The sequence below is a fragment of the Crinia signifera genome, chromosome 6 (genome assembly GCF_055691185.1).
Source record: "Crinia signifera chromosome 6, ASM5569118v1, whole genome shotgun sequence".
NCBI classification, from domain to species: Eukaryota; Metazoa; Chordata; class Amphibia; order Anura; family Myobatrachidae; genus Crinia; species Crinia signifera.
The window spans coordinates 271,758,809-271,783,801 of record NC_139222.1 but is presented as its reverse complement, the minus strand read 5'-3'; the positions used below and the strand labels follow the sequence as shown (position 1 = coordinate 271,783,801).

Below are 24,993 nucleotides of genomic sequence, written 5' to 3'. Positions count from 1 at the left end.
TCCATAAGTATACTGGTAGGACTCCCAACACAACATTTAACCCTAGAATGAACGTGTGTGCGTGTATATGTGGTAGGGAATATAGATTGTAAGCTCCACTGCGGCAGAGACTAATGTGAATGTCAAATATTCTCTGTACCGCTCTGCAGAATACTGTATGTGTGCGTTAAATAAATAAAGTTATTCCGATGTTCACGCAATTGAGCTAATCGTTCAATTGCGTGAACATCGGAATAGCGTACAACTATGAAGTAGAGCCCTTGACAGGAACAAAATTAAGCACAAAGGTTTCAATGACATTTGTCGTTGATAAGCGGAGGACCTTTAGGATTCCCGGCTTCTCTGCGTAGTACATTGAATAGTCAGTAATTAGTGCCTGTTATAGCATCCTTAGTTGTGTAGTCCCTCCCCCCCAAACAGGCCATAGAGACTTATGGCTTCACTAAGCTCCCACAGGACTAGTCAGCTGTCTGAGCTCTGCTTGTTGTAGATACTGTCACCAGGAGCAATTCATTATGAGTTGACAGAGAGGGACTTTCAAACAAGCAACACATCAAAGCCTTTGTTAGGCAGAGAACTAAACACAAACACACATTCCGCTGTGTGCGATGCTACAGTGACTGAGGAGCAACAACACACATTTATGCACCACCAGCACCGCAATGTATTACGCTATAGGGGACGCGGATCCGCAGGAGAAGGATATTCTGCAGCCCATCTGCAACAGGACTGAGGCTGGGAGCCCTGACTGCAGTGTGGACGAGGTCCTGACCTTCTCACCTGACCTGGGATTGTCACCTGTCACGGATCTGTCTGGGGACATAGGACATCTGAACTGCACAGGCAGGTAAAGTGTTCTTGCATCCGGAATGTACCTGCTGTATGCCTGACTGTTATTATTAGCATCTACTTATATAGCGCCAGCATATTCCATAGCGTTTCAATATGGATGCATTATAAGAAAATACACCATAACGGAAAACCATGCAAATATTGACACAGCGGGCCAGAAGAATTAAGCCTAAGTGATAAAGTGGAGAGAGATAAAGGGGCGGATGTGCTAAAGTGAAAATGCGGTAAAAAACTAAATTTCTGTTTGTTTGTTTGTTTTTTTACCGCATTTCCGAATGCGATTCCTATTGTAAAGCACAATAGCTGCGCTATATAAGAAACTGTTAATAAATAATAAATAAATGATTAACAATCCATGCATTTAACAATTTGGTGCATCCCGCCCAAACAGAGATAAAGTACCAGCCAATTAGCTCCCAACTGCCATGTAACAGGATGTGTTTGAGAAATGACAATTAGGAGCTGATTGGCTGGTACTTTCTGGGGTTATTCCGGTTGAATCCCTCAGATGTGAAGTCGCATCCTTGCGAGTCAACCACATCCTGACTTGCGAATGGTGGAACGCCGGCCCACCATTCGCCAGGCGAGTACGTTCGCGCTGGCTGCGAATGGATGTTTTCTATAAGCATCTCCGACCATCGAATGATGTGTAACTTCCACGCCGATGTAAGGTTGCTCAGAGCAACATCGCGGACGGGGACGAATTCGGACCCAAACGAATGGGCCTGAATGTCCACTCGCACGGCGTGTGTTGCGCTCGGTGCACTATTATGTTCTTCTTCTATGCCCACCGGGATGGTAAAGTATGAACAAGTCGGATAAAAACATGTTGACCTTTTTCACGTCAACCTTTTGCTTGAGTCAACCTTTTGACCGTGTCGACCTTTATAACAGGAGCCAAGTGCAAAGGATTTATTGATGGTTCTTACAATAAAATAACACCAGTGGTACGTCCGCGCTTCTGTGGGATTGCTCAGCTCCTGCACTGTTTCCTCCCTTTGAATGCCCGTTCAATGTGTGAATGGAACCTTCCTTCCCAACTGCAATATTTAGCAGTGTCACGGGGGTAGAGTCCTAAGCAGGACTTCTGATTGGATCTCGCATTCTCAGGAATTCATGCAATGTTGCAAGTTTCATGAAACAAGCTCGCACCTAATTGGATTGGGTTGGGATTGTTTTGTCTACAGCAAGTTGGTCTACAAGCATTGTCGACATTCTGAAAGGTCGACATGGGTCTAGGTCAACATGGCGTTAGGTCGACATGGGCTTAGGTCGACAGCAAAAAACCCATGTCGGCAAAAGGTTGACATGGGTAAGGTCGACCTTGAAAAGGTCGACATGGTGTTTTTCGCTGTTTTTCCCCCAAAAAATGACGCCATGTTTCGGGCACACTATTTTATTCTCCCTCCAAGCTCTAGTGGATGGTAGGGCACACAATACCGTCTGTCGACAACAGTCAAAAATCCCATGTCCATCTTTTGACTGTCGACCTAACCTATGTCGGCCTAATGCATATGTGAACCTTATGACCCGTCGACCTAAAGCCATGTCGACCTAGACACGTCGACCTAAAGCCATGTCGACATAAAGCCACGTCGACCTAAATCCATGTCAACCTAGACACAAGTCGACCTGTCTGCATGTCGACCCAATGGTGTTAACCCAATGCTTGTCGACCATGATGCTGTAGACCAAATGACTGTATCCCGTTGTATTTATCACAATAATCCTCAATTATACGCCATGTTTGCAGAGTTTACAGTGTATCTGTTTGACTCTCAGCAGTATGGAAATTGTAAGATTAGTGGAGTTTCACTATTTAGCTGCTGTGATTGGGGGCCGAGTAACCTGACAAGTGATAATTCCCTCTCAGTTTCCGCAAACACTATTGGGATGCACAATGCGGATTCACACCTGGATTAACTGCCAACTGAATGGTTGCCAGCGCTCTGAGTTTGCTCACCCACAACAATCCTTAATTAAGTCCTTTGTTATATTTCTTCAGTATAACTCCAAGGAGAAGACTGAAACTGTCCCCAGACTCCCAGAATCCCAGCCCTACTGAGACACCAAGCACTCTGCAGCCTGCCATGGGAACCGCGGAACGCTCAGGTCAGTGATTGTACACAGCAGGGTCAGTGAGTCGATGTCTCCTATTAGCAGGATGGCCCCAGACACTGCAGGTACTGTATGACAGTCTCTGTAATGTTAGACACCAGGGTGGGCTCTGCATGGGAACCACGGAACGCTGGGCTGGGATCGTTTGGTCTATAGCAAGTTGGTCGACAACCATTAGGTCGACACCGTTAGGTCGACATGGGGAAAGGTCAACATGGGTTTAGGTCGACAGGTCAATAGGTTGACACAAGCAATAGGTCGACAGGGTCTAGGTCAACAGTCAAAAGGTCGACATGGGGTTTTTCACTGTTTTTTTTTCCCGAATGTCGACACAGCCATGGACACAGTTTCCAATGCACTGCATCGCTCGCTTCACTTGCAATGCTTCGGGCACGGTGCCTGGCTACGCTCGGCACACTATTTTATTCTCCCACCACACCCTAGTGAATGTTAGGGCATGCAATACCGCCTGTCGGCACATGTCGGCTCAAAAAACAATGAAAACCGCATGTTGACCTTTTGACTGTCGACTTAGATCCTGTTGATTTAATTCTTGTGTCGACATAATGAACTGTCGACCTAAACCCATGTCCACCTAGAACCATGTCGACCTAACGTTGTCGACGCAACGCTTGTTGACCAACTTGCTGTAGACCCAATGACCGTATCCCGGAACGCTCAGGTCAGTGACTGTACACAGCTGGGTCAGTGACTCGATGTATCCTATTAGCAGGCTGTGCCCAGACACTGCAGGTGCTGTGTGACAGTCTCTGTAACGTTAGACACCAGCGTGGGCTCTGCACACTGCCATGGGAACTGTGGAACGCTCAGGTCAGTGACTGTACACAGCAGGGTCAGTGACTCGATGTCTCCTATTAGCAGGCTGTCCGCAGACACTACAGGTACCGTATGACAGTCTCTGTAACGTTAGACCCCAGCGTGGGCTCTGCAGACTCAATGGGATGAGCAATGGCTTAGCACAGCTTGCGAATATTAGCTGGATCGGCGATTAACTGCAAATCCATTCACACACTGCCCTCCATCGAATGCTTCTCCACTTTGTGCAGTCAGTGCTCTGACCACTTACACGGCGGCTGCTATACAAGCCGGCTGATCAGGGACAGAGTTGCCGTCACATGACTTTTTTGCAGGAAGGCCGGTGCATGCGTACTACAGGCCATACGCATACACAGTGATCAAGTCTGAATACCTTCCATACACAGCGCGAAAACACGCATGATACCACATAGGTAGCCCAATAATCTCAACATTGAATCATCTTCTGCGTGAAAAATATATATAACAGCGAATAGAGGTTGAGGCAAATCTAAATCATTACTTATACCCCTTTTACACCCAAATCTCGCATCCGAACATGGGGGGTTATTCTAGTTCATTCTTTCTGACAAAATCCTTCTTAGATGGACAAAACCATGTGCACTGCGGGTGGGGCAGATGTAACTTGTGCAGAGAGAATTAGATTTGGGTGGGGTTTTTCTTCAAAGTGAGATCTATATTGCAGTGTAAAATAAAGCAGTCAGTATTTACCCTGCACAGAAACAAAATAACTCACCCAAATCTAATTCTATCTGCACATGTTACATCTGCCCCCCTGCAGTGCACATGGTTTTGTCCATCTAAGAAGGATTTTGTCAGAAACTAGAATAAACCCCATGGTTCCAAGCCAGGTTGGATCCGGGATTTTAAAGAAAGACTGAAGCTACTGTGTATGGGCGCTGTCAAGGGGTGTTCTGTAAAGCAGCTACCAATGGGACTGAGTGGGTCCCAAAATAAAAAGAGGAAAAACAGAGAAAAAGGTAGAGCTATAACCAATGAGGATTTTGGAAAAGAAAATTACATTTATTGGTACACATACATGTTAAATTTCATTAAAAATTATGGATTAAAAACAAAGCTCACTGCCCGCCAGGCCACTTGTAGCGATATGTTTTTCGGGGGGGGGGGGGGGGGGGGGAGAGGGGGATCCGCTCCTATTGATGCCGTCAGATGGTAAAGCAAGGGACCAGTTGGTAAAACAGGAGATAACAAACTTCCCTTATCCAAGGAATGTTTAGTTGAGGTATAGTTACCGGTACAGTCCTTTTGGTAGGTTCCTTTGGGAGATCTTTACATCCTTTTTGGATAGCGTGTTCGCTGTATCATCCCTTATTGCTGGAACATGAGGAAAAGACCAATTATGGCACTGTAGATGTATTATCCGGTCCACTGGTGGAGGCGGCTGGTTGGATCCCAAAAGATAAAGTGCAAATGCGTTTGAAAAAGCTGTCCTTGAGTGACAGCGAAACGCGTCAGAAGCTGCCACACCCTCTTGCCCCCAACTGCCACTCCACACATTTGCACTTTATCTTTTGGGATCCAACCAGCCGCCTCCACAAGCAGTCAATTTACTAAAATGTGTGATTTGAAAAGTGAGAGATGTTGCTCGTAGCAGATTCTAAAACCTTCTAGAGCAGGCATGTCCAACCTGCAGCCCTCCAAATGTGCTAAAACTACACATCCCAGCATGCATTGCCATCATTCTAGCATTTCTTAATAGCCAAATTGTGGCAAGGCATGCTGGGATGTGTAGTTTTAGCACATCTGGAGGGCCGCAGGTTGGACAAGCCTGTTCTAGAGGATAATAACCAAAATCTGATTGGTTGTTATGGGCAACAAGATTAATTTACTGCTCAGGGTAGTATTCAATGCCGGTGGCGAGCGGTGACAGCGAGCGAGTATTCAACTGCCCCCCCCCCCCCGCGCGCGCATACGCCGATTCCCCCTTGCTCCGTCTTTGGAGGGAGGGGGAATTGGCGTATGCGGCTGCAGAAGCAGCGAGAACCGCAGCATTAGCTGCGGGTCTTGCCGTTTGGGGGAATCCTCGCTGTCCTGTGACAGTGAGGATTCCCCCAGGACGTTGAATACAGATAGCGGCCGGCAAGGGGGTTAAACAGCGAGGATCCCCGGTTTTCTGCTATCCATGCCGTTTAACCCCCTTGCCAGCCATGCGCCGCGGCATTGAATACTACCCTTTGTATTGAGTTTTGGGCAGAGTAATACTTGGACCAATTCTTGGTTCCGTTTCCTAATCCCAAAGTCAGAGAAGCCGGGGGCACAGATCCGTGCATAGAAAATCACGTATAAATAAATAATCGATAAAGTGGGCCTGGTTCTGGGGCGGAAGCTAATAACACATCTCCTGCCATGTGCCAGAGATGGGTACCGCCGGGATCAGCATATCAAAATTGCAAACAGTAGGCTTTATATAATCATCCTGTGAAGATTATAGTATGTTTTACTATTATTACACTAACGCCAATCTATCTTTATTTTATTATATTAGTATACCCAAGTGAGTCCACTCCACAGAGACTCAATTCAAGGTAAGAGTCGAGTCTACCCCTTCTGTGTCACTCCTGGCTGTCTGCCCCTCCCCTTTAGAATGTAAGCTCTCACGAGCAGGGCCCTCCGACCTCATGTGCTTTTTCTTCTCTTACTTAAACGGCCTTTGATGGCACCAAACCCTGCAATTTTCTGCCACCCTGATACTTATCTTAGGGCCTAATTCCGTAAGACTCGGTCCCCAGTGTATTCGCGCCGGGGACCGATGTTGCGGGTATGCGCATGGGCGAAAATACACATTTGCAGACCCGATTTGCAATCGCCTTCAGCACACGGGCAGTGGAGGGAGGGAAGCCTAAAGGTGGCCATACACTACTGCAGCAGTGTATGGCCATCCATTCCCCTGCGAGCCGCCCGGTACCTTCCCGGGTGGCAGGATCGCATGCGATACATGATGTATTGTACTTGACCCCGGTTCCCTGCCGTCGGAGGTCAGACAGGACCGTGCAATGCACCAGAGGGGACATTGAAGGCATCCGATTTAGACCTATCCGTCGGGAACGGGTGAAATCGCTGTGAAAATATTACCATAGATATTCCCTTTCATAAAGAAATCACTGGGAAAATGGCACCGGCGCCATTTTACTGGAGATGTGTGCATGCACAGCAGACGACTCTGGCACAGCCTTTCAGTGCACATGCATCAGCTCATGCACAGAGACGGCACACGAGCCCCCCTCCTCTGAGGAAGCATCTACGTTTCCAACCAGAGACAAGATTGAGGGGTAAATAACATGACAACATAGGGGGGACATGTATTTAAACTTGGAGAGGGAGCTAAAGTACTACCCAATCAGTGTATAACTGGCATCATTCAAACACAGCCGGTAAAATGACAGTTGGGAGCTGACTACTTGGTACTTTATCTCTTTCCATGTTATCGCAAGCCAAGTTTTGGCACCTCTCCCCCCTCAGAATGAGATGTAAGTAACCTGACGATACAAAATGATGTACTTCATGCCTGTTTCATTCATCTTGCAGTGATTCCTCTCTTGAATCCAGCATCTGGAAGCCGGTGAGTGCCCTCTGCTGCAGCTTTCTACGTGGATTCATACATGTTTTATTTATTTACTGGTCAAAATGACGGCTCCCGCAATGTACTTTCACTTTGGGCTGTGACAGTTTTGACATTCATTTTGAGCTGTGACCGTTTTTAGCCCACAAGCACTCCACTGTCTCCACCCCCAGTCCCTATCTGCTCCTGCCTCCAATCTATGTCTTCACAGCTCCCTCTCTCCATGGGCCTCATACAGAGTCGGTCGCTAAGCAACGTTCTTTCGCCCTTATTACACTGCGCTTACTGGGAATATCTCTTCACATCAATTCCTGCCACTTTGACGCACATACGCAATACTTAATGTGCCCTTATGATTTCTGGAGCAAACCCAAAATAACACGGGGAGGACATCCAAACTCTACACAGATAAAGCTTTGGTGGGAAATTTAGCTCAGTGCTGTGAGGCAGTAATGCTAGCCACTGTGCCACTCTGCTGTTATATACCTTTTTCCGCCTCCCATCTATAGTCAGCATTTCATAAACAGTGGAATAATTAAGTCTTAACAAGGTTTTTCTTTTTTTTTACTTTTGTATTTAGAATCCAGGAAAAAAAGTAAATGTGAGAGACAATGAGTGTGAGAGTGAACGTCACCAAGACATGAGAAAGGTACAAATTCCCCGCAGAGCCACAGCATCCTATCGCTTCCCCACAGAGCCACAGCATCCTATCTCTTCCCCACAGAGCCACAGCATCCTATCTCTTCTCTGCATGTGGCGGCCTGCTGCATTACACCATACTAGGGGCCTAATTCAGGGGTGGGTGCAAATTCCTTGCAGTTGCAATTTAGTACTGGCCACGCCCAGGGCCACCCAGAGAGGTATGCCTGGGCCCCAGTAAAATTTTGGGGGTGTGGCCTAATTGCTGGAGGCATGGCCACTTCCCGCGGTTAGGCCACACCCCAAAAATGATTAGGGGGGAGGGAGAAAAAAACACTTTAAAGTTGAGGGGGGAGTGTTATTGTCACCCTCCCCCACCCCTTAGCAGCAGCAGCACACACCTACAGCATGTCAGTGAGGCATTCATGCTGAGCCTGCTGTCAGAACAGCACATGCTGTAGGTGTGTGCTGCCCGGGAGGGACGGAGGGGGAAGAGGGGGGTTGGACCTGTGCCCGGGTAATTAGTACCTGCTTCCCCCCCCTCTCGGCAGCCCTGGCCACACCCACAAAGCACAGATGATGCCCACACTGTGCAGGCCACACCCACACAGCACAGGCCACAGCTCCGACCCTTAACCATTTTCGTCCCCCAGGAATATGCGGCTCTTACGCCAGCCCTGCATTAATGGACGTCTCACTGTAACTACCTACCTCTGATATGTATATATTATTTTCCTCCCTAGAAAAGTTCACGAATGAAGCTGTCCGACCTATTCCACAGCCCTGAGGCTGTTGCAGAACAGAAAGCCCAGAGGTCACTGAAAGCTAAACACGTCCATGACAGACGGCGAAGCGGCAGCCGGACAGAAAATACAGAGCGTTATGAGATCAGGAGGTTTTCGGTAACACGTAGCTCACGTTATCGCTGTGGGTTACACACGTTATCGCTGTGGGTTACACACGTTATCGCTGTGGGTTACATTTCCCTAAGGGTCCCTTTGTAATCAATGGTTGTAGAAGGAGACTCCATCTGCAATCATGTGGCGTGGTCACTGACAATGCGGGGTCGGGCGGGAGAGAGAAAGGGTGTGGCAGCGCAATATAGCGTGTATATCCCACATTCCCTATCACAGGCATGTCCAAACTGTGGCCCTCCAGTTATTGGGAAACTACACATCCCAGCATGCCTTGCCATAGTTTCAGCATTCCCTAATAGCAAAACTGTGGCAAGGCATGATGGGACTTGTAGTTTCACAACAGCTGGAGGGCCATAGTTTGGACATGCCTGCCTTAGCCTTTCACCATGTTGTAGCTGTTGCATCCATATGATTCTGGGTCTGGTTCATGTTTGTAAGTAAATAAAAAACTATTAACTTTGTGTTAGGACCAAACCATTTTGCCATTCAAGGGGAGCACAAACATTTAGAATTTTTTTTCTGTGCAGGGTAAATACTGACTGCTTTTGCATAAACACACCCCAAACAAATCTAACTCTCTGCATATTGCACATATTTACCTACTTTAAATAACTCATCACTGGGAGAAGCCAAGAGAGAAGATGCTTAGGCAGGCTTCAGGGGGGCGGCAGTGGCCACTCACGTCCTTAAGCCCCACCTCCAAAATTGTGAAACTGCATTTCTGTGACAAGGGGGTGGGGCTAAAATTACATCATTTAATCCCGCACCCTGCGTACGGTGCCTGGATTTCCCTGTTCATCTCTCCATCCTGCCAGCTTCAATAGGAAAAAGTAGATAAGGATACGGGAGAGCCAGCCACTCTTCTGGGGATGCAGGGGACTACCCAAAAAACAGGAGTTTCCTGCAACTTCAGGGAGATGAAGTTGCAGCCCCACCTGCAGAGGAACATGGTTCTTTCCCAGATTGCATGCTTTTTTGCTGTACTTACAAACCTGAATACAGGCCCTGTGTACATGACTATCACCATGCGTTCTGTTATGTTATCACCTCTTCCCACCGCTTGATATAGATGAGTGACATCAGCCCAACGTTGAATGATGAAGACCAGGAAAATGATGCCCTCATTGGAGATTTCTCTAAAGTACGTGGAGAATTAATCAGAAAGATCTTTCAATGCACCAGTCAAAATATTTAGTAAAACTACAATAGCTATAGATCCGCATATCTCTATATAAAGAAGCCTAACTACTCACCTTTTTTTAGGTGAATTACCACCAGTGACCACTAGAGGCCACACGACCAACCAAATTGCTCCTTTTTATGGCGATTTTGTGCTGTAAGGCGAATTTCTGACTAAAACGGTGAATCAGGGCCGGTGCTAGGGTGTCCGGCGCCCTCCTGCAAACCATACATTTTGCGCCCTTTCACATTGCCATTGCAACAAGCTGCAGCTCGATTGTGGGAGTGTATGCAACATGCAGTCCTATGGAGGATCTCAGGTGCATGTACATGTATGCATACACCATCTCAGTGCTGTGTCCGCAAAATGTTGCAGGCACTAAAGGTGCCCATACATGCTGCGAGAATCGCATACGTTATGGGCTAGATCGCATCGCACGGCATGCATGCAATGTGTGTGCGATGCGATCCGAAACCAGTACAAAAAAGTATGTGCAGCACTCATGACTGAGGGGGAAAGGAGGGGAGAGAAGGAGGAGATGGAAGAAGAGGGGAGGAGATAGAGGGGCGGAGTGTTGAGGACTGGCAGCGGCACTGGTACAGCACACTGAGAAGAGGGAAGGAAGGGGAGGTGGCGCTGCTGCCTGTTCGTCATTTGATTGACAGCTGACAGGCACAGGGAGCAATGGGTAGGGGGCGGATGTGGACATGACATGTCATCCAGGCATTCACAGACAGCGCTACATGCCTCAGCGCAAGTGTCCGTGAGGAAGAGGGGGCAGGTCGCAGGAGGAGGACCGTGTGTGCGCGGTGCAGGGAGCTGCTCAGCCTCTCCATACTGCTGCCCGCTGTCAGACAGGCACTGCGGGCGGCGTGTAGGCTGTGTGCACTCGCGGTGCAGGAAGCAGCTCTTTATGCTGACGCCCGCCCGCTGCCAGACAGGCAATGTGGGCGCGGCGTGCAGGAGGCAGTGACAGTGAGGGCTGAGGCAGCTTTAGCAGAGCAGGGAGGGAGACAGCGCCTTCTCAGCATGGCGCCTCCCTGCTTTGCAGGAGCTGCTGAGTGGGTAGCGCCGGCCCTGCGGTGAATCACCCTATTCAATGACCAGATGGCGAATACATTTCAAGGTTTTTTTCGCCATGATTCACCGAGTAGCAATCGCTATCTTTTTATGGTGAAGTGGAAGGTGAACTTTTAAAATAAAGTGTTTTGTTTGGTACTTGTGAGTTATCCGGGCGCCCGATTTTTGGTCGTATACGCATCGCGTCGCATCGCATGGCATCGTATGTTAACCAAATGGCATGCGATGCGACGCGACGAGATCAGCACCCGAACCCGATTTTACATCGGGTACCATGTAAAGTGATCACGTCGCATCGCATGTTAACCACATGGCATGCGATGCGATGCGATGCGACAGCACCCGATTTTAGCAGGGCAAAACCCCCATAAAGTGTCACAAAAAGTGACACAATGTCAGTCCCATCCCCAATTGTTACCGCCACTCCACTATCAACGTGAACCCGAAGCGTGGCGAGCGCAGCGAGCCCGCGAGGGGCGGCGGTACGCGTCCTCCGACCTTTTCATGCCCTACTATCCACTAGGGCGTGGAGTGAGAATATAATAGTGTGGCGAGCGCAGCGAGCCACCGAGCCCGAAGCGTGGCGAGCGCAGCGAGCCCCGCGAGGGGACACGGATACCTTCACAGGTAAGCGCGTCCCTTCGCGGGCTTCCCAGGTGTCCACGGCGACGTGGACACCTGGGAAGCCCGCGAAGGGACGCGCTTACCTGTGAAGGTATCCGTGTCCCCTCGCGGGGCTCGCTGCGCTCGCCACGCTTCGGGCTCGGTGGCTCGCTGCGCTCGCCACACTATTATATTCTCACTCCACGCCCTAGTGGATAGTAGGGCATGAAAAGGTCGGAGGACGCGTACCGCTGCCCCTCGCGGGCTCGCTGCGCTCGCCACGCTTCGGGTTCACGTTGATAGTGGAGTGGCTGTGAGCATCCAATATCATTCATCAATATCATTCATATCTGACACATTAAGGACAACTGAATTAAAGGGAATAACTGTGTAATTAACATATTAACAAAATAAATTAGAATAACAATCAATCACAAAGCACACAATAATCAATCAACATCATTATTTATCAAGTAACGTGAGCGCATGCAGAATGCGGTCAAATGCGCTGTCTCCCGCCAGGCACTTTCGCCACACGAACTCCTGCATGTAGGAATCAAGGTGATGGCGGGCTGTGCCCCGCTGGCGTTTGTTGCGCCATTTTGCACAACCCCACAGTCTCTCAATGTTCTGGGTGTGTGCACCAGTCTCTGGGTCTACAAAATTGTACCGATGATTCACCCGCAAGTGGCTGTAACCAGCCCGCTCCAGTTCAGGAGTTTGGTAGGCGCGCCAGCAATCACTGACAATGGTGCTGCCAGGCGCCACGTGCTCCACAATTGCACTGAGGAGAGTGGGAGCATCTCGCTTGGCAACTGCGACCATGAAACAGTCCCCTGTCTCCCGGCACACTCCTCCGAACACCCACTGTTGTGGGAGAACTCTGCCAACATTGGCTTGGCGTTTCACAAACAGTGTTTCGTCCACCTCCACCATTTGCCCTGGTCCTCCAATCTGCCGTTGAGGCTGTGCCATCAAGTCGCATTGGCATGCCTCCCGCATCAATGCGTTATAAAATATGGTGCTTTTGTTGCATAGTTTTAAGTTCTTAGCACAGAACTCTATTGAAGTCAGTTCATCGCACCAGCAGTAGATGAAGCGCAGGATAGTCATGAACGGCAGCCTGCACCCAGGGTAGAATAGGGAGGCCCGCAGACTCTGCTTTTTGCTGCAACTTTTAATGTAGCAGCGCCATTTGCGCTCTTTTAGGGACAGGCGCATAGGGTGGCCATTTGGGCATGTGGCTGACGATGGGAGCAGCCCTTTCTCCTGCAGGAATACGACTGTCTCTTCCTCAGTTTTTGGGAGGCTGAAGATGCCATCAACCAAAGCCATTTTGGGAATTATGGTGTAAGGGCCAAAATGGGGCAGGTGTAAGGGGCCAAATGGGGCAATATTGGGGCAAATGTCCAAAAATTCACCTCACAAATATACACCAACACTGTAAATCACTTGCTCTCTCTGTAAATCACTTGCTCTCTCCTCTGGAAACTACCTCACACTGATTTTCTGCCAGATGTGCCAGAGGGCGGGTTTAAAAATGGGCGGGAAGTGTTAACATCGCGTCGCGTCGCATCGCATGCCATTATAATAAGGCATACGATGCGACGCGATGCGACGCGATGGGAAAACGCGTCGCATCGCATCGCATCGTATGCCTTATTATAATGGCATGCGATGACCACATCGGGCGCCCGGATAACTCACAAGTACCTTTTGTTTTTTTACAATTGGTGTCAAAAAATCTGGAATTTTATTCTGAGGAGGGGCATGCTTTTTTTATTCATGTGCTATAAGCACATTAATATATATTTAATTTAAAAAAAAATATTATTATTTTTTTTTACACAGAGCAGCCAGGAGGGGGCCGGGAGCCGAGCCGCTATATTAGATATTCATATATTCACTTCACCCGATCATTACATATGCATGATCGGGTGTAGTGAATATACCCGGTCCCCTGCTGGCACCCCCGGGGGGCAGCCTGTGCTGCCTGGCATTCTGGGAGCCCACCTCCCCCCCACAAACGTTCTGGGGCAGGCAGGGAGACTTCCATCTCCCTGCCTGCCGCCGTCCTCAGGCTCCCTGCGGCGTGATCTGTTTCAAACTTGCTGGATATAGGGATGGCAATCGGTGCAGTCACCATGGATGGTTGCCATCGATGGCGATACTGCATCCAGACATCGATAGTAACAACCTATGTAATGGCTGACAATCGATACTTTTACCTATTGATGGTCATCCATTTTCTTTGACTGACTGGCCTGTGGGTCAATCAGAACGTGGGGGCAGGGCTTCAGGGTTGTCGGAGGGTGGAGCTATGCTCCGTGTCCCGTCACCTCGGTTTTGCTGTGCTATCGATGGAGGGGAAACCATCTGGTTCTCCCCCATCGATGGCAAAAGTATTTGACATCGGCCATAAACCATCGCTGATTTTAATAATCGATGGTTGATGGCCATCCCTAGCTGGATATGGAGAGAGGGAGCTGTAAAGACAGTGATTGGAGGTAGGAGCAGATCGCATAAATCAAACAATATTTGCGGCTAAATATTAAGTATCGCCCTGATGTACCAAAGGGGGACCATAGCAGGAATCTCCAATCAACATCAGGCAGCAGTGCTTCGCATCCCTGGGCTATCGCCATTCTGAGCATAGACAAATCTAAGGGGTGGTCCGGACCACCTATTAGACCGCCAGCTGCAGACAATTTAAAGAAATGACAGCCGGGCAGAAAGAGCTGTGCGCTGCCCTGCTGTATAGCCTAAGCAAAGCAGGTATGACTCTGTCGATATTTTAAATTCTCCCGCTGGACCGCGGCTCCGGCAGCCAATCAGGAGCGGCCACCAATACCACCAATGCCACTACTGATTGGCTGCCGGACCGCAAGCTCCTATTGGCTCGTTCGTGGTGGAGTGGGAGAATTGAAAATATTGACGTACCTGCTTAGACTGTACAGCCCCCCCCCCCCCCCCCCCCCCCCCGCCACTGTTTGCATCCCTAGAGATGTTTGCTGCCCCCCGGAGGCTAGGCTGTCTGCAGTGCCGGCTCTTCCTCTGGTACAGAAGCCAGGTGCCGTAGGAGAATAACACACTGCAGCTCCTGGCTCCTGTTACTACAGAAGAGCCCCTCTGAGGGTGACACCTGTGTACGGACCGCACCCTCCCTGTGACCCCACTGTTTGCATCCCTTGTATAATATGGCTTTTCCAGGTTGAAATTTTTTTAATGGATTTGGTGCAGATATTAAACCCCAGCTGACGTCTGCAGCCGGCATTGGGCAGATATCTGCCAGTTACCGTCGCCAAGTTCAGCTTGCACCGCCATTGGCTGCCAGTAAATTCTGCCTTCCTTGAATGTCTAATACGTTTTGTTTTATTGTTTGCAGCCATATTGTCTTCCGGTGGAAAAGGGCAAACACCAGGACCTTAAATATATAACAAGTGACACAGTAAGTGATCCAAATCATTACTAATGGATGACGCATGAACTAGATGGAGCCCCCCAAAAAAGTAAAAAACTCATGTCGACATTATTCATGTCAACTATGTCTATGTCGACCATAAGCTTGTGTCGACATTTTGTTCATGTTGACCCTGGGTATGTCGACCATTTCAAGGTGTCGACCTTTTGTTAATATTGACCTTGGGTATGTTGACCATTTCAAGGTGTCGACCACTGTCAACCATTAGTGGTCAACCTAGTGACTAGGCAGCACTTCCTGCTTCCCATTCTGCAGCTAAACAGTGAATGGGTGTCAGCATGCTGATTGGTAGATGGCTGGTGCTATCCACCAATCAGAATCCAGCATTCTCTACCTGCCGCCCAGTTTGTAGCCAGATATTGAATGGCTGTCAGCATGCTGATTGGTAGATGTCTGCAGCTATCCACCAATCAGAGTCCAGCATTCTCTACCTGCTGCCCAGTTTGTAGCCAGATATTGAATGGCTGTCAGCATGCTGTTTGGTAGATGGCTGGTGCTATCCACCAATCAGAGTCCAGCATTCTTTATTTGCCTCCAAGCCAGCAGACAGTGAATGGCTGTAAGCATGCTGATTGGTGGATGGCAGTAACTATACACCAATCAGAGTGCTTAACTGTATAGGAGCAAGTGGGGAGATGACACAGGAACACAGGAGGGGCATGATATGATTTGTTTCTTGTTTACTTTTTTATGTGAATTGTGTGTAGGGGCCCCAAATGCATTGCTTTGCCCGGGGCCTACAATCCTGTTATTATCTCTGTCTCCTTATACCCAGCTGGCCCATCTGCTCAGCGGAGGATATAAAGACATTATACAGATTTTCCACATCGTGGACTGTCGTTATCCTTATGAGTATGCCGGGGGATGTATCAAGGTGCAGTATATGGACTGTCAGCATTTGTAGCGCGTACTCTCCTTTATAAGTGTCTGAAGTAACTGAGAAAGTCTCAGTATGTCCGTAACTGGGGATGCGGTCATATGGTCTACAGCATGATGGTCGACAGTCATTAGGACGACACCATTAGGCCAACATGGGAAAATGTCGACATGGGTCTAGGTCGACATGGGAAAAGGTCGACACGGTTCTAGGTCAAAATGTAATTAGTTCGACCAGTCGTTAGTTCCACAGGTCATTAGTTCGACAGTGTCTAGGTCGACAGAGAAAAGGTCGACATGGGGTTTTTCACTGTTTTTTGAGCTGACATGTGCCGACAGGCGGTATTTCATGCCCTACCATCCACTAGGGCGTGGTGGTGGAATAAAAGAGTGTGCCGACGCATTGCGAGCGCAGCGAGTGATGCGAGGGGATGCAGTGCACTTTAAACGTGTCCATGATGGCTGTGTTGACATTCAGGTCAAAAACAGTGAAAAACCCCATGTCGACCTTTTGACTGTCGACCCAGACATAGTCGAACTGATGACCTGTTGAACTAACAACCTGTCGAACTAACGGCCTAGAACCATGTCAACCTTTTTCCCATGTCGACCTTTTTTTCCCATGTCGACCTCATGACTGTCAACCATCATGCTGTAGACCAAATGATCCCAACCCCCGTAACTTCCACTTATGGTTTACTATTATCACAATATCGCTGCCTATGACATTTCTCTTATACAAGTCTATATATAATGATATACTTGCTGTACACAGGGAGCCTGGAATCTACACAGAGAAGATCAGATATCGGAATATTTCCTGAAGGACCCCTGTCCGTCCCACTGTCGGAGGGTGCTGATCTTTCACTGCGAATTCTCCTCCGAGAGGGCGCCAAAACTGTGTGTACAACCAGCTGCCATTACTGTACTTATCAATCATACATACATCCAGAGAGAAACATACAGGGAAATATATAAGTACAATAGCACTGACGCTACACGGGGCTATGGTGTCACCTCAATATGTGGCAAACAGATTAGCTTACTAGTAATCATGGAGAAACCCTTAGACCAGGCATGTCCCAAACTGTGGCCCTCCAGCTGTTGTGAAACGACACATCCCAGCATGCCTTGCCATCGTTTTAGCATTCCCTAATAGCAAAACTGTGACAATGCCATACCCTCCAACATGACCCATTCCATTACAAAATGGTCTGTTGCTGGACTTCCCTGCCAGTGGCAGTTGCAGATGTGAGCCTGCAGCACAGTCCAATATTCAAAAAGGGGAGCCACACCAGCTGCCATCCCAAACATCACTGTCCTGGACTCACTGACTGTTGATATACCCCCCTCTTTGAATTTTGGACTGAGCTGGAGCCCCACCTGTGTAACTGCCACTGGTAAGGAAGTCCAGGAACAGACAATTTTGTACCTAATGGAATGGGTCATGTTGGAGGGTATGCAATGCATGATGGGAATTGTAGTTGCACAGGAGCTGGAGGGCCATAGTTTGGACATGCCTGCCTTAGACCATCTATAGATGGAGAAAGCGATACAGTCCCCATTGCTGGGAATGGGAACCAGTGTCCACTGTCGGGACTACAATCGGGTTGCTAAGGGCAACACTTCCACTCTCCACTCATCCCATTTTACATTGCTAGGGGTGAATTTAATATCGTGCCACATACTTTCCTACCCTACCGGAATGGCCGGGAGGATCCCTGAAATCGGGTCCTTTGCAACAGCCCCCTCAACTTCTACTGGCCAAATACCTCCTCCTTTGGGGAGGGGGCGGGGCTAAAATGACGCAAATCACGTAATTTAGTACCACCCCCTCCCCGAAGAGCTGCAAATCACGGCATCTATAGGAAAGGGGGTGGGGGCTTAATGATGGCAAACCCCTCCTCCCGGAAAAGCTGCAGAGTCTCCTCTCTGGGCTTCTCCTGGAGAGGAGACATTTAAAGTAGACAAGTATGTCGGGCTAGATGAAGATACAATTGAGATCCCAGCGAGTCTGTCTGATATTGACAGCTCAGAGCTAGCTGACTGGTACTTTGTCTCTCTCCAATGCTTTATACATGACACCCAAAGTGAACTATAAGAGGAGATGGGTCTGGCTGGAAGATTATTACTATTATTTTTTAGACCAGGGTTGCCGACTTTCAAAAAATCCTCTCCGGGAGAAGCCCGGAGAGGATTCTTGCATTACGCGTTTTGGGGGTGGGGCTTAAATGTGACGTCATTAAGCCCCGCCCCCATTACAACAAATAACCGAAATAACAGCTATCCATGGAGGGGGCGGGGCTAAAACGTCACGATTGTGCCGTTTTAGCTCCGCACCCTCCCCTGAGACCCGCGGAGCCGCGATCGGGGGGCTCAGTGGGGGTCCCCCTGATTCCGGGAGGGTTGCCCACCCTTCCTGGGGCCGGGAGGAAGGACCCGATTTTCGGGAGACTCCCGCAAATTCCGGGAGGGTCGGCAACCCTGTTTTAGACTGTATTTAAGAAGGCGCCATAAGTGTCTGCAGCGCTGCATAATTAGTTGTCTCCCGCAGTCATCAGGAAAGTAGTATGGTATAATCACTGTAGGGATGGCCATCATTGCCTTTGCCATCGATGGCAAAAGTGCCACTGACCATCGATAGTGTATAACTATTCAATGGATGACCATCGATGTTTTTGTATATCGATGGTCATCCATTTTCTGTGATTGAAGTGGCCTGTGTGCCAATCAAAATGTGGGGGCGGGGCTTTGCAGATGTCGGGGGCGGAGCTATGCTCCGTGTCCCGGCACTTTAGGGAAAAAAGCAAAAATGAAACTATTCGTTTAAGCTTTACATCGATGGTGGGAAACCATCTGGTTCTCCCACATCAGTGGCAAAACTATTCGACATCGGCCATAAACCATCGATGATGGTCGATGGCCATCCCATAATCACTGAAGTAAACTTGATCTTACAGAATGCTTAGTTATATTATAATTGCCTATCCCTCGTTGTCGTTGAAGGTGTCGTGCTTTAAGAAATCTGGACCGACAAGAAAACACATATCCACATTTGTACTATCCTGAACTCTACCTGCTAAAGGGCGGTTATAAAGAGTTTTATGAAAAGTTTAAGGTACGTACTTCTTTTAAGAAAGATAAATAAAAGTGAAAATATTATGATTGTATTAAGATCTGACATACTGAGGGCGCAATCCAACTGCTCGCGAAGGTTGCGATGTGCCGTTGCTGCGGCGTTGCAACCCCGGCAGTAGCACCCAATCTCATTACTTTCGCGGGCTAGTTTCAGCTCAAATTCACAGACAATTGCTGATTAGGCCTTTGTGGCAGCGAGCACTTTTATGCGAGTTTGGACCACCAGAATTCTGACAGCCAATCAGCGGCCAGTCAGTCTTTTGAAAATATTTTTTTAAATTCTGCTGCTGCTTCCCGTCCCGTCGCCCGGTACCTGCCGCTGCTCAGCACCCGCCACCGCCCGCCCCATGGCACCCACCACTGTCCACCTGCTTCACCGCTGGCACACACCTACGGATCGGACCCACTACATCGTGGGTGCTAAAAAAGCACCCGCGATGTGCCGCTGATGAATTTTATGTGCATCGGGTTCAATCTGTGGGGTCCGATCCGATGTGCACGGAACCGCCAATACCGTTGAGATCGAGTCAAATCAGCCCAAATATTGCTAGTGTATGGGGGCCTTAATTGCCATTGTTCAAACAGTCTGTAACATGGCATTTAGGAGGTGATTGGCTGAACGTTTATCTCTCTTTATTACCCTTGCGTTTATCTCTTTTTAAGGCTTAATACATAAGCCCCTTATTCACATATATACTGTATGGTAGCTACCGGTGACTAACTCATGCATGAGATACAACAGGCAAACTAAAAAGAGCATATCACCCTCAAGCGCAGAAGCATACCCTCCAACTGTACCGATTTAGCCGGTACAGTACCGTTTTTTTTAACGGTCTGTACTGGCTAAAAATAAATGTACCGATTGTACCGATTACAACGATTCCGGCAGCCACTCCACCAGTTTGAGGTGGCTGCGCTGGTCGGATCGGGCCCCGTGGCGGTGTAAAGAGGAAATTCTTGCAGCACCCGTTCCCAGTGGTGCCTTGCATCTCCCGGCAGCCAGCGCGCTTGGAGCCGCGTAATCAGGACCTGGTCCCGCAGGGCTGTCTATGTCAATGATGCGGAATAGGACGCCCGCTGCATGCGCCGTTGATATAAATCGTCCGGAAGCAAGAGGCTGTGCAATGCAGTGCAGCAGCAGCAGGGACGCGCCCATGGCGGGATTCGAAGCCGCCGGATGAAGCGCAGCAGGGTCAGGCTCAACTGAGCACAAACTGGGGTACACAAGTTATTTATACATTCAAAATGATTGTTAACCTTTTGTTTCCAATGCCCAGTACACATTTGGAAAGTGGATGTGACCCGCCCCGTTTGCCCATGGCCACGCCCCTTTCCCAATGTGTACCGATTTCTGCCCTTCCAATGTTGGAGGGTATGCAGCAGCTGACATATGTCAACACCTAAGAGAGGGTCACCTCCCTCCAAAACAAATAGGAATTCACTGACAGTCACAGTGATGCCAGTGCAGTCTCACAGACACATGAGATAGTATCAGAGACATGGGGTGTCCGGTTATAGGGGTGTAATCCCTGCCCCGACCAGGCTACTTGTCGGGGCAGCCAGGGCAAAACCCGTGACTTTGTGATGACGTTCCTGTTCTAACAAGAGTTGTATTTCTCCTTCAGTGTCTCTGTGAACCACAAGGCTACGTGAGCATGCTACACCGGGACTTCCAAGAGCAATTAAAGAAATATCACAAAAAGAAAAAGCCTTTGACCGGCCAGAGGATCCGCAAAGAACTCTTTAAACGTTAAACGCAAATGAAAACTTTATCCCAGTGACAACACAGACTCTGTAACCATGGTTACAGCCATAGGAGCACCAATGACGTGTCTGCACAGTGTGTCCTATAGGAGCGGCGCCAGACGTCCATAGTGTTTCCTTGTAGCGATCAGAGGGGAACAACAGATGTAAAATTAAATTAATATTGATTTCTCCTTTCAGCAGTAATTTGCTTGTCATTCATACAGATGTGGCTCATGTATTTAAAAAAAAAACAAAAAAAACTTATGATCTATGGATTGCAAATGTACATTAAGCATTAATGTATATATTTTTAATTATTTAATTATGTGGAAATTATATGAGAAGTGGCAGCAGAATTTCTGAGACTCAAAAATTGTTTCAAGAATATGGGTCACTTGCTTCCCCTATTTTATTGTACTATCAGTGTTAATTAAATATATTTTACTGTGTATGGGAACAATGGTGGTCACGTAGAGCTGGATGGAATTTGTGTATATTAAATACAAAATGTGCGTTTTGCTTATCATTTTTCTTTTCTTACAGGGCCTGTTTCACGCTTGATCTCTCTTAGCCAATCAGCAGCTGCCTAGTTATTTGAATGGTAGCGGCGGGTGGACAGGACATTTTAAAACTCCCGTTCAAATTAACGGGTGGCCGCTGATTGGCTCAGAGAGCTCTCAGCCATGATTTGAATTAAGGATGGCCGTCAACTATCGATGGTTCAAAATCATCGATGGTATATGGCAAATACTGCATCACAGCACTGAGGTCATGGGTTCAATACCCATCATGGCCCTAACTGTGCGGAGCTTGTATATTCTCCACGTGCTTGAGTGGCTTTCATCTGGGTACTCCGGTTTCCACCCAAAATTCAAAAATATACTGGTAGGCTAATTGGCTCCCAGCAAAATTACCCCTAGAATGTCTGTGTGCGTGTACATATGGTAGGGAATATAGATTGTAAACTCCACTGGGGCACTGACTGTAAAGCACTATAGAAGGTAACAAGAAAATTTACAGAGAAATAGCAGCGCTGTTGATTAAATGAGTGAATCAATTTTAAAGGTAAAAATTACACTTATTTATTAATACCTGTGTGGTATAACATTTCAAACTTATAATAATCATAAAAATAGACAAAAAATATATATATAAAAAAATGTTGGTTTAAAAATAATAAGGTTGCCAGATCTCACGTTTATAGGAGCAGTCCCAAGGCAAGGGGGGATTGAACCTGCACTGTCCTTCCAATTAATCCCGATTTGAGCTGGAGTCCCAAGTACGGCGATTTGTAATCCAAGTGTGCCACAGCGAGGGAGGAGCTGGTTGTTGTAAGCTCACCTACAACCTCGTGGCTATGATAATAACTTTTTCCTGGAAATTGAGCCGTAGACATCCAAAAGGAGGGATAAATTGGGCAGTCGATTAAGCAGGTAGATCCTTCAATGTAGGTCCTTGGATCTGGAACCAGCCAATAACACAGCACCTACGCGTTTCGCTGGCCTTACACCAGCTTTATCAAGGTATGCTGCCATGTGTATCAACCACATATTTATACCCAGTGTCCTCTGGGAGTATTTAGCATAATTAATTGATTCACTCATAATAAAATAAAAACAACAATAAAAAGCATAATGGACCAGATGGAGACAGACCTAATTCTTCTAATATTTTGCAAATAATTCAAAAACGAACTGTATAACAGTATATTTTCGTATTTTAACACAGATGACCCATTGAATCACTTCCGGGTTTAAACCATTACATCATCTTATGCTAATCAATAGTCACATGTTTTGTATCACATGTTAATAATTGGCCAATCAAAATATATAATAGCCACAGAGGTGGATAAAGGTTGTAATCAAACAATCGGTGTATTACCTTATCCTTAATCATGTATATATGTATAATCGGACACCACACCATTCAGTATGTCACTGTAGCTTAATCTCAATTCCCTGCGTCTCTCACTAATACGTGGAGACCTAGCCGGAAGTATCTCCTATCACCAGTGTTATTCAGTTTCCCCGGCAACAATGAGCGTCACCGGAAGTGACGTATCGTTATACTAAGTTACTGATACTCTCAGTGTTGTTCCGTCACCCCGGCAACATTGAGCGTCGCCGGAAGTGACGTATCGTTGTATTATGTTAGAGCGCTCACATAGACAAATGCAATCCTGATATTGCGAAGTATGTTTCAATCTCTAGCGGTACATAATTGTGTTTATATTAGAAATCGCTGTGCCCACTCTTAATTGCTTACAAAGTGATCAAAAAGAGACCATTCAGAACTACTTGTTTGTTAGACGGACTACATCTCCCATGATACTTGATTATGTAGTTTCCGGAAATGACGTTACGTAATGGTCATAGAACTATACAGGACTTTATAATCAATTGAGAAAAACATTTCTTCACATAATTATTCTGCGCAATTGTCAAGTACTTATATTAATGCATTTTAATGATGTTGTTTCGCATATATATTTATATACAGAAGTGAAAATCATAAAAAGAGCTGCGTAGACTACATTACCCATAATACTTAGTTCTTGTAACCACACCTCCTGACAAACATACTATATCATTCTTCTTATATAGCATAGTTACAATATATCACAATTCTAAAGTATTTAATTCTTTCATATAAATATAATATCATCCAAAACAACGATATCACCAATTCCCCCGCTAAAGTATTTTCATATTCCACACATAAACATAAACATAATAATAATACCATAAATAAATTAATATATAATTATCACCACTTAATGTTAATTATTCATGTTTTAGTGACAGCTAAATCAACATTTATATTCATTTATATTTCTACTATCATTTCCAATTTTTCCCATTTTTCATTATTATTTTTCATATTTTTTTTTACATTTTTTATGTTTTGTATATTATTATTATTATTTCTTCATCCTTTTATCCCTTTTATATTAAAAAATATCCTGCTTTAAAAAATATATTAATAAAAAACAATAATAATAAATAATAATAAATAATGAATAATTTACCAATATTAATACAAAATGATAAACAATAATAATTGGTGAATTTTATATGTACATATACAAAAAAAGGGGGGGGGAGAGGGAAGGTTTCAGCTCTACGTATTCACTCAATATATTTATAGAACATAAATTAGCCCCAACGAATAAACCCATATAGACATGTAGATTAAAGTACTACATTCAGCTCCAGAGCTTCATTTAAACCATTGGGAAATAATGAACCGAATCTAAACATCCAGTATATCTCCTGGTTGCATAGGATCTTATATCTATTACCTCCTCTTTTAGATGTTTTTACATGTTCCAGGCCAATGAGCTTCAGACACTCGGGATTACTACTATGCTTTTCACTATAGTGTCTGGACACACTGTGGAGCAGGTTGTTTTTAAGGATGTTCCTTCTGTGCTCCAGGAATCGGGTTCTTAATGCTCTTGTAGTTCTGCCTATATACCTGAGACCGCATCCGCAGGTCAACAGGTATATAACGTACTCAGTGTTACAGTTAATGAAACCTCTTATTTCAACCTGCTTAGTATCACCTTCTATTTTTATTGTGGTTGTTTTATTTTGTATATGATTGCACGTGATACAAGCATTCCTGCCACACCTATAACAGCCATTAGGTGCACTTGGAAGCCAGTTCCTCAGAGATGTATCAGTCTGTATTATTGGGTCTCTTAATACACTGGGGGCCAGTATGGTTTTTAATGATTTATTCTTCCTAAAAATAAAGGCCGGTTGTTTGGGTAGTAAGCTTCTCAAGGTGTTGTCGTTATGCAAGATTGAAAAGTTCTTTTGGACAATTTTCTTGATATCCCTATATTGATTGTTAAAAGTTGATATGAAAGGAAAATTATTTTCTCTCTCTTCTACGGAGGTGGTTTTTACTTTTTCTTTTAATAGGTTTTCTCTTTTTA

General features: G+C 46.7%; 1 protein-coding gene across 1 annotated transcript; it reads left to right on the top strand.

Annotated features, from left to right (window-relative positions):
- The first annotated feature begins 380 nt into the window (after positions 1 to 380).
- Positions 381 to 21,553, top strand: LOC146007283 (uncharacterized). Its single transcript, XM_083145629.1, has 12 exons — positions 381 to 847; positions 2,858 to 2,964; positions 6,314 to 6,353; positions 7,354 to 7,387; positions 7,968 to 8,036; positions 8,770 to 8,928; positions 10,013 to 10,084; positions 15,192 to 15,254; positions 16,063 to 16,161; positions 16,939 to 17,063; positions 19,170 to 19,281; positions 20,927 to 21,553. The coding sequence occupies exons 1-12, from the start codon at positions 663 to 665 to the stop codon at positions 21,053 to 21,055; spliced, it is 1,194 nt and encodes a 397-aa protein (XP_083001755.1). The 5' UTR covers positions 381 to 662; the 3' UTR covers positions 21,056 to 21,553.
- Positions 21,554 to 24,993: the final 3,440 nt, after the last annotated feature.